The 10,919-nt window shown below is 39.6% G+C and overlaps 1 protein-coding gene across 2 annotated transcripts in view; it reads right to left on the bottom strand.

Annotated features, from left to right (window-relative positions):
- Nucleotides 1–243: 243 nt before the first annotated feature.
- The window catches only part of PITPNB (phosphatidylinositol transfer protein, beta), a 64,928-nt gene continuing 54,252 nt past the window's right edge, over nucleotides 244–10,919 (bottom strand). The window contains exons 9-12 of one of the 2 annotated variants that reach the window (XM_008569950.1): nucleotides 7,399–7,509; nucleotides 5,457–5,579; nucleotides 1,741–1,826; nucleotides 244–540 (exon numbers count right to left, since the gene is read on the bottom strand). In XM_008569950.1, coding sequence (XP_008568172.1) covers nucleotides 1,779–1,826; nucleotides 5,457–5,579; nucleotides 7,399–7,509 — 282 coding nt within the window. In that variant the 3' untranslated portion in view covers nucleotides 244–540; nucleotides 1,741–1,778. The remainder of the gene's footprint in view (nucleotides 541–1,740; nucleotides 1,827–5,456; nucleotides 5,580–7,398; nucleotides 7,510–10,919) is intronic. The other variant, XM_008569949.1, reaches the window with a different exon arrangement.

Raw genomic sequence — 10,919 nt, 5'->3', positions numbered from 1 at the left:
AAAAATAATAAAAGGTTATGTATATTGGTCCACAACTTAACATTTATGAAGCATACCAGCTAGTATTACATTGCAGTCAATCTGTCCATTAATGGCATTACTCTGATAATTATTAAAATCTGTTCCAGGTATATATATTGAAAATATTTTCTTTTGCATACATTGCAGTCAATCTGTCCATTAATGGCATTACTCTGATAATTATTAAAATCTGTTCCAGGTATATATATTGAAAATATTTTCTCTTGCAGAAGATAGGTACAGTACTTTGGAGAAATTGTACTAATCCCTTCAGTATGTCTGTATGTACATATATACACAAGTGTGTATAACTGGATCTGTAGCTCTACATGCGTTTTATATACAGCTACAGGCGTACACACACATACATATATACACACGTGTTTGGGAACCTGTGCATGTGTGTACACCACCACAAGCACACATCTGGGAAATGTGAACACTGCAAGATACTGGTCAGATTCTTCTTCACTCATCACTGGCTGCACTTGTTCCCCTCACTTGACCTTGATTACGTAACTGTAAGAAAAGTGAAAGACAGTGCAAAATGTATTAAAATACAGAGACGCAAAAAAAAAACATTAGATAGAAGCTTGTCATACACATTCTCCAGAAAAAAATTCTCAGTATAGCCAAACTTTTGGCAGAAAATGTACCCCAACCACTGCACCTTAAAATTTTAACCTGTTTAAAACGATTTTGGTCTTACTGATGGCATAATATTTTGTTTCATTGGAGGGAAAAATAAATAAGTGGAAATAAATCACAGAAACTTAGGAAAACTTAACAAAAGTAACAACTATAAAAAATTTTCTTTTAGTGAACACTAAATTTAAGGAAAGAGCTTTGGAGGAATCTTCGAAGAGTTACTTCTTTTCACAACGGAACACTTCATTTATCCTCCTGTTCAATAATTAAAGAGCAGGTAGCTCACATAAGCGGGTACCAAAGAACCACAGTGGAGGGAGGGGAGTGCTATATCATATTCTTTTCCTCAATAAATATCACAGGTCGATATTAACAAATAAGAAATGTTGATTTTTATTTACTCACACTAGTTTCAATATGTGGGGTAGATTTTGATGCTCTTTTCCCCTCTGGGAAAATCTGTTATCTGGGCATGTAAAATTTGTTAGAGAATATAAGACCATAGAAATGTTTTACACTGTAAATTAAAACCAAAGTACATTTACACAGAGTAAAGCTAACTGTAAAGATAACTGAAAATTAAACATGAAGGAAGACTTTCTGGTGCACAGAAAAAAATTAAACTAAATAAATGATTGTGGTTGGCTGTCATGGTATGGGATGAAGGATCATTGTTTGATTTAAAATGCTTTTACATATTTCCTTACTAACAACAAATGGTTCTACTAAGAAACAGGTCAATTAACTGGCTATTAAAAAATCAGCTGGCTTCTAGGACAATGCTACAATGCTACAACGCTACGTGATGAATAAGTGTACTTGGCAGCTGGTTTCTAACCCGTAACACTAAGAACTAGCCTGGGATTACTACATCCAACCTGTTCCGCAGATAAAATTCTTACAGAATAGTAACTCAAGTGTTCACTGTCAATTTCTAAAATATATAGCTTTTAAATTCTAAAAATAAAATTACATTTAACACTTTGTTAGAGCCTCTGCTGAGCAAGTTAACTACCCATCACCAAAAAGGCATAGGTTTTTAAACATCTTTTTACCCAGGTCTTCACTTACACAGTTTGATATTGTCTCTGACCCTACCCGGGACTCATCTAGACATCAGCAGCCGACGTGCCTCGGACGGAACCCTTCTTACGCATCTAAACGTAAAATAAAATTGTGAGCTGCTGAAATCAGACTCTAAGTAGGGGTTAGTAAGAAAGGAGAAAAAAAGATCTAGAAGAAGTTATGAAGTGACAGCTGCCTGTTTATAACCAAAGTCACATTAAGAATGAAGTTCTGAGGCAATAATCTTGGTTTAAAGACGATCTTGCAAAAGGCTTTTTTTCCCACAGTACAAAAAATGTATATCTATTCTTGAATCTAGATACAAAAGCCTGCAAACTGATGACATGAAATTACCAAAGATAGCCAATGCCTAAACGAACGGTTTGCCAATACAATATGAGAATAATGTTACAATAGTCTGGTCCATATTTTCATAGTCCCTAGACCAGATGGGAAGCCATGAGAGTGTGCCTACCTCTGCTGCTTCTGGGACCATGGTCTTTCAGAGGAGTTCTTTAAAGGAAGTTTATTGAAAAGACAGAGAATGAAAGGAAGAATAAGTGAGCACAGGAACATTTGGCAAATAAAGGACACAAGGATGCATCAGAAAGGACAGGTATACATAATAATAGCCTACAGACAAATAAAAAAACCTCAATGACAAAAACGAGAAACAAATGGACAGAAAAGAAACAAATCCAACAAATACACTTCTAAAACTCAAAAAAATAAAGGACACAAGGATGCATCAGAAAGGACAGGTATACATAATAATAGCCTACAGACAAGTAAAAAAACCTCAATGACAAAAACGAGAAACAAATGGACAGAAAAGAAACAAATCCAACAAATACACTTCTAAAACTCAAAACCCCCCTCCCTGCCTCCACCCCAGAAGTGCCAGTTGAGAACAAACAGGTACAACATTATCCAAAGTACTCCTTCAGTTGCCAAGCCTAACCCCAGCAGTTCTCTGCAGGACTACAGGCAGGGGCACTCCTCTCATGCCTAACCTCTCAAGGTGCTAGTGCTTTTCTCCAGGGCCAAAACCCATTTGAAAGAAATCCAATTCTTAAAATATATGTGAATTAAGAGCATTACAATGTATCAAATTTTATCATCAGGTGTCAGAGGAATAGGACCTCAAGAAAAGGAGAAATTCCTGAGTGGTAAAGACGACTTTACAACACTAAGCCTCTTCAGGATGTGGGTGTGTTCAGGGGTCAGTGTTCTTGCTCTGCAGGTACAATGCTACCCAGATTCTGAAGATGCTCATAAACTAACTGTTAAGGACTCAAAGCAGCAGCACTGCCATGTGGAATAAAGCGCTCCCCAGTGACCAAGAGCAAAATAACTGAAATTGGATTTAATGTAACTTGATCAGCATTTAATGGTGAAATTTGTCTTAAAATATTTTTGAAATATTTAGCAAAGAAACTGCTATGTATCCCCACCCTGAACCAATGACAGATTTGTTTTTCTTTTTTCTTTTTTAAAGATGACCAGTAAGGGGATCTTAACCCTTGACATGGTGTTATCAGCACCACACTCTCCCAAGTGAGCCATGGGGCCACCCCTCTAATGATAGATTTCTACCAACTTACTGAGGATCAGTCTGAGCCATGTGGAAACAGGAATTTTATTTAATAAATTTGGCTTCTGAATAATTACTTGTCTAGCTTACACTTTCTTCTTGAGTACAATTCCCAGCTCACAAATAACTGACTTGGGTGGAGAAGCAGCTGAGCCTGCAGGCCCACTGCCATAGATGGGAGCAAGAGTCACCACCTCTGCATCAGGGAGTCTCATCCTGTTGACACTGGGACCACTCTGTGTTCACATATCATGAGACTAAGAACTTGTGAGGGAAGCAAGAGCACTTCCCTGGGGGAAGAAGAGGTCTTAGCCAAGTTCTGTCCAAGGGGTCCAGAGACAGGCAGGGCTCTCAGCCCAAACCAGGAAGGGCTGTATTTATCACCTGGTCAATGGTAACCATTCCTTCTCATGTGACAATTCCTCAGCATAAAAGTTAGAACCAAGAGAAGACCTCTTTCCTAAGGGTTTGAATCTACAAAAATAAATCTGTTTTCTGTTTTCTCTTGGTGTTGGTAAATGCTTGTTTGAAATGCCAGTGCCGTACCATGAGCTTAGAGTGAGTGTAATCACGCTGCTTCTTTTTAATGTTCAGTGGACACCAGCTGCTCAGAGGGCCAAGGGCAGAGCTGGCAGGTATCTCTGGAGCCTGGAGCACTTGGAGGGAGTGAAACCCGGCAAGGGAGGGGAAAAGGGATCAAAACTGGGTGGTAGTGGTGGTGGGGGGTACTTCTTAGAGTCAGAAAAGGGCATCTGACTCTTGAAAAAGGGAAAACAGAAGTGTGAGAGAGGCATGGAAAGAAAACCTACTCTTACCTGTGGCCAGTGTAAAAATAAGGGGGCAGACTCTTCTACTCTTGCCATTTTATCACCCTATTCCCAAGATCCAGAATTCAGAGTCCTACTGTCAGTATGAGAAACTGGGGCCAAAGAGGCTTCCATAGGCTGGTCTAGAAACTAAATTCCAATTATAATGCTGTCTCTATGGGAAAATATGTTCCAAATTTCAAACAATCAACTTAAAAAATTTTGGAACAAAATCCATTCATAGGTTGGAATCTGCCTATAGTTTATGTATAAGATAAGGTTAAAACATTTTGTTGCCTTATAAAGAAAATATGTCCTAGTCTTCTCAGAAGGTTTGTATAAAGCTAATTAGAAGCAGATCTGCTGTAATCACCAAAAGTAAGCAATTTTAAACACAGATTCTTTACAATGCTATGTGCCAGAGAAACAGATTTCCTTCTGTGCCAAAGAACCTGATTTGCTGCCATTCTCCTGTGATTAAATGGAGTTCCTGCCTCACACACAGGCATTCATCAAACACTCGCACCTGCAGGGCTTCCAAAACTGGGTCTGCTGGCAGAACTGGAGATGACGCATGGAAACTACTAGCAGGCCCTGGACATTCCTTGAGTTTGTTTCCCCTCTGGGGCCTTACTGCCAACTGAAGACAAGCGTGGCCCAGGGCAAAAACAAAACCAGACACATGCAGGAAGAAGCCAGGGAAGAATACGTCCCTGGGAAAGAGGAGACAATCACTGGCTGCAGGGCCTATTCATTGGTGGTGGGGAGGAGCTGGAGTGGGCTTTAATTCTGAAACATGGCATGCTGGCCTCTTGCCCAGGGATCACCTAGATCTGCCTAAAGCTATGAAGAAATAGGGACTCATTATAGCAGGGGCAATTTCTGCAATTTGTGAGAATACCACTATCATGCCTTTTCTATGGAAGGGGGAACTATGACTTACTAACATTTATAACTTGCTGTGACACAAAGTAAGCCAAAGGCACCATAGTCTGACAAAGTGAGTGTCTAAAGGGACTGTGAACCAGGTTCTATCAGAGAGAACTAATGCATGAGAAAGAATACAAACCACTGAAATTTTACAGGTAACAAATTCTACATCAAGAATGCTCTATCTACTTTCATGAAAGATGCTCGGCAAAAAAGAAATCAAAATATGTGAAGGGTTATCAGTGTCTAAGAAACCCCATTTTGAGAAGGATAAATACAATAAGAATGGCTTTTAATAACACTCTTCTTAATTCTAAGTCTATACTTACTAAGCATGTACAGTTTTTAGAAGGAGAAAAATAAGAGAATTTCTACAGAAAGGCAAGTCTTACTGTTTCTAGTTCTTTCTGAGTCTCATCTTCCATTCTCCTAATGTCTTCCATCGTCAGATCGATCCATTTGTCAATCCAACAAAAAAGCTGGCGATGAAAGTTTGTAAATATCCTTTTTTCTTGCTTTAAAGAAAAAAAGTAGTGTAAGATGACAAAAACCTAAGATCAATGACAAATACATGCCCCAATTAACCCACGAAATTTACACATACTTGGTTTGAAAAGACTACCTGTGTTGGTAGTGGAAATCTTAATTCCATTCTATTACCATTTTGTAAAATAAAAAAAAAAAACATTTCCTGTGAAATGGGAAAAAATCTCCTCTGGCAAAGGTGTCATAATCTAAAAAAATGTGGTGTGCACGATCTAATCCAACATACTGCTAGATCCAATTTATTTTTACCTTTTCCTAAATGTCAATGAACAAAGGTCAACTAGATTTCTTCTGCTATAAAACTATACTTTGTCATTCTTAATTTCTCCACAATTCAATGGATTACTGTGAGGTAGAATACAACAATGTATTCAAAGAAAAGAGTCCTAGGTTCTTTGAAATAAAGATGTTTCATTAAATTAAGAATTATTACACACTATTAATTTTTCCATGCTACACGTTACTGCCACTTTATATATATAAAACCATGTATAGAACTAGTGATTTTAATTGCTAAATTAACTTTTACTCAACTTTCCCAAGGTGAGAGAAAAGCGCATGGAATAGTAAGTACTTTTCAGCAATCTTCAACTTTTTCATTTTTTACCGAAAACAGAAGAGACTTCATTAGTACCATGTATAACTTCTATTTATCAGAACTGAGTTGTTGGGCTGAGCCCGTGGCGCACTCAGGAGAGTGTGGCGCTGGGAGCGCAGCAGCGCTCCTGCCGCAGGTTTGGATCCTATATATAGGGATGACTGGTGCACTCACAGCGCTCACTGGCTGAGCACGGTGCGGCCAGTCTCAAAAAGGACAAAAAAATAAAATAAATAAATCTCCAAATATCTTTTAAAAAAAAAAAAGAAAAAGAACTGAGTTGTTAACCTATTATTATGATCCAAGAGGAAGGATGGAAGACAATATTTACAGAGTGCCTACTGTGGGCCAACTGCAAGAACAGGCTCAAGAATAACCGAAGTTTCCAGCACTTTGAGATCCTTTTTTAAAAAAAATGTTACACCAGCTACAGTTTAAAAGTAGAAGTATGGTGAAACACAAACACAACCTGTCGTGGGAATCTGAGCTATAATGGGGGCTTCTTTATGTGATAATGGAACAAATATTTCACACTACAGGAAAAGTAAATACCAAGGAAACTTTCCACATTCCTTGTGTATTTATAGCCATGTATATTTATACAACTGCAATTCTCCCTTCTTGCTAGATCTAGCTGCTCATGTTACTTTCACTTTAACAAAGAATACATAAAAAAGCAGCAATTAGAATTTGGATCCTCAGATTGTTCACTTTCATTCAGAGTGTACCTATTGTGAGGACCTGTAAAGATGACATCCCCTGTGAAAGTGCAAGGTGTGTCACGAGAGATATGGGGGACTGAAGGGGGAAGGTGTCCAGCAGAGCTGGGGCAGAGTAGTCCCTCAGCAGGCTAGGCCTGCCCTCTCCCTCCAGCCAGGGCTTGGATGCTAGGTCCCTTTGGGGACATGCTGTACGTGGAAAAGGCTCTCTAAAGAAGTGCTAGGCGAACCATTAGGAAAGCACTTTTAATAAAAAACTGCTATGCTCTTTTCCAAAAAAGTCCCTAAAAACCTCTGCTGGTATCTATCTTTGCTGTTTCAAAGAATAAAAAGAAGGCCAGAAATGAATTACTCATGGACAATAATTTTCATCTGATAAAGGAAAAAAAAGTGATAACAAAGAAAATATCCCATTAATAGCTAAACTATATCTTAACCTAAACTTGTCACGACATTTTGAACAGATTTTACCTTCTGAATGAAGTTTTCTACTTTGCTTTGCAGTCCCCACCACTTGAATTTGATGGTCACCAGTTTATAGGCACACATCTGAGGACAGTCAGGGTTGTTTGCCAGCTCCTTCTAAATGAGGAAAATTGAAAAGGAGAAACCGGAACTTCAATATTTATGTTTTGATTAAAATTGACTGTTGTGTAACGACATCACAGACATACATGAAGAAAATTAGAATCTCATGTGTTTAATTCATGTATTTGGAAATTCAAAATCACTTTAGCAAAAGCAGCAGCACTCCCCTGCTGCAAACTCTCCTTCCACAGACCAAGTTACTTCCTAGCTCTAAAGTTTAATAGGCCTGCTTCTCTGCCTCAAATTACAACATTCAGATTTCATATTAGATACCAAATTCTATTCACATCATACCAGTAGTGAGCCTTTAACACACAAGGGCTCTCATAACATCATTATCGCACTCCCACCATGGCTGTGGTGAGGCACAATAAAAGTGATGAGGAAATTTAGTCGTCTTCTGTATCTTCAAATACTGGCAAGTGGAATGGCCCTATTTATTAACTGAGGTATTTTCAATAGAAGGAGGATATGAAAAGTGATGCAGCAGCAATGTTTTTGAAATTTTTCATTATGAAAAGGGGGGGGGGGGGTTTTGCAACCTACGGTATCCCTGATGATTTTTGTAAGACTTAGTGTAGGCTCTGCCTCAGTGAGTTCAACATACTAACATGTTTATTTCCAGGAAGGGGTGAGTGGGGTGAACCAGAGCTTGCAGCAAACATCAGTGTTTCACTAGGGGTCCACTTAGTATTGGGTCCACTTCCAAGGTAAAGTGAGCAAGACACCAAAAGGCTCCTCGGCTGACCCAGAAGTCAGACTCCTGGGACAGGCTCACGGCACTAAGCAAACACAGGCATGGTCCTGCCCTCAGGAGGAGCTCAGTCTAGTACAGAAAGCATACATCTTAAATCACAGGTAGAGGCCGGCCCGGTGGCGCACTGCTACAGTGCGCCGCTTGGGAGCGCAGTGGCGCTCCCGCCGAGGGTTCGGATCCCACATACAGACCGGTTCCCGCTCACTGGCTGAGCGAGGTGCGGGTGCGACACGGAGGGTCGCAATCCCGTTGCCGGTCCCGGTCCGGTACGGGCACGACACTGAGGGTTGCAATCCGTTGCCAGACACGAAAAAAGACAAAAAGGAAAAAAAATTTTTTTTAAATAAAATCACAGGTAGCAGGGGTGAACAGCAGGTATGGCCTGGGGAAAGGACCATTCTAAGTCCCAATGTTGGTATGCTTGTAAGATAATCATTAAAAAAAAAAAAAAACTACATCATCTTAGGACTGTTGTGAGGACTAAATAAGGTTCGTTCGGTGCTTAATAGGTGGACCTCAAGGGCTTAAATCATATTAGTTTCCCCCTCCCTTTTTCATATCACTTTGAATCAGCAAAACAATTTTAAACAAATTCCCTCATAAGAGTAGAAAGTCATGTGCAACATTATGGGGAGCCCTTTTATAAAAACTAAATTACTGAGTCAAAGGCCAAAGTAACCTTTTGCAAGGATCCTACTGCCCTCCTTCCCCACTATTCTCAGTTCCACACAGCACACTCAAGACATCACAATACCAGTATCAGTCACGCTGTGTGCCACTGCTGCTTCTTGTCAGCTTTAACTCATTCATACATCCCACTTTCAGTAAGTTGTGTGTGAGCAGTCTTTCCATTCAGCCACATAACTTCAAAAAATGATGAATTTCTAGGTCTCATTCCCAAACCTCAAGACTAATCTAATCTTCACTTATGCAATCACAGCACTAGACCACACTTTCCCCCAAAATTGTCTATGCTTCAGTTTCAAGTTAATTCTAGGGATATGCAATATGAAAAAAAAATTCTATCTTTTTATTAATGGGACTGAAAGTTCTGTATAGTCCTGCATGATTGATCAACTTTTCTCAGGAAATATGTTCTGTAATAACATTTCATCTTTTGTATAATGACCTGGTACATAGGTTAAATCAATGAGGTAACACCAGCAAGCATTTAAATAAAAATATTACAGCAAATTGTCCTTTTGCAGGTGAGTTCTGTCAACTGAAGAACTTGGCTAGCTTAGTTCTATTTTCCCATGATCCTGCCACATAAAACTGAGTACCAATGTGAAAATTTAGCATGTTATGTGTACATAAACACAAATACACACATATTACCCCATACTTTCTTAATAAGTTTACTTCAGCAACTATTAAGCGGGCACCATTTAAACCTCAATCTGTGTGCTAGGTATTGTCAGGGGACATAAAAGTGGCTGGTAGAGAACAGTGTGTTAATTATGATATAAATAACAATTAGATCCCTGCCGTTGGTGCTAACAATATCTTCCAGAAGGGACACCCTCGTGTTGTGGATGCTGTGTCTCTGAGATAAAATCACCTAATTACATACTACCCCCCTAACCCTTGACCTGCAGCCTCCTGGTACTTAAGCTGGTCTCCTGAGTGCCAAAGAGGTCAACCAGCCTTCCAAAAGATAGCTAGCTACTGACTGCCCGGCTTCATTGAAATGACAAGGTTGGTCTTTCACACATCATTTTTTCAATAAGCAATGAGCCAATGCTAAGGTACTTTCTAATCCAATGAATGTCACTGAAAAGCCTCACATGCAACACAATTTGGTAATATGCAGAATATGCCATTTAAAATGTGAGATACACCTGCCAAATGGTAGTGCTAGACTAGGAGTAAGAGAACTTGGACAGCAGTTGCCATTATGCAAAGTAACTTCCTACGTAATATGTACAGAATCCTTAACCTCTCTGGGCCTCGCTTCCCCCTCTGTAACAGGAAAGACTAGACTCTATCAGAGCTCTTCATCCTCCTGAGGAGAAACTAAAAGCAGAGGTAAGTAAACTTAGGTCCTTGAGGCCTCTGCTGCAGGTGGTAAACACATGTCCTTGATATCCAGTGGCTTGTCCTAAAACTTCCTGTAATTTTGTATTTTATTCTATAATATGCCCGGACTTAACAAAATATCCCCGGACTTAACAAAATATCCCCCTGCCCACCCACCCAGGCTGAATTTACTCTGTAGCTGAACCACCAAACCACTGATTAACCCTAAGGTACCTTCCAGATCAAACACTCAAAGGTCCTATCAATTATAGGCTCCTGACAGCTTCATTTCTGAAACTTGTTCTACATGAACACCTTGTTCTACATGAAAACCTTGGGTGTTTCCAGTAGAACACCAAGTCTTCAGAATTCTCTAACAATAAATAAATTTAAAAAAAAATTTTTTTTTTTTTGACCAGTAAGGGGATCACAACCCTCAGCACAGTGTGGTCTGCACCACACTCAGCCAGTGAGCGCACCGGGCATCCCTATATAGGATCTGAACCCGCGGCCTCAGCGCTACCAGCGCCACACTCTCCCGAGTGAGCCACGGGGCCGGCCCAATGTTCACTTCTAACAACAATGATACAAGAAAATTCACAGTAAATCAAAAGGAATAATACTTCTA

Source organism: Galeopterus variegatus, unplaced genomic scaffold, assembly GCF_000696425.1.
Source record: "Galeopterus variegatus unplaced genomic scaffold, G_variegatus-3.0.2 Scaffold547, whole genome shotgun sequence".
NCBI classification, from domain to species: domain Eukaryota; kingdom Metazoa; phylum Chordata; class Mammalia; order Dermoptera; family Cynocephalidae; genus Galeopterus; species Galeopterus variegatus.
The sequence above is the reverse complement of the archived record's forward strand: the minus strand, read 5'-3'. Positions and strand labels throughout refer to the sequence as shown.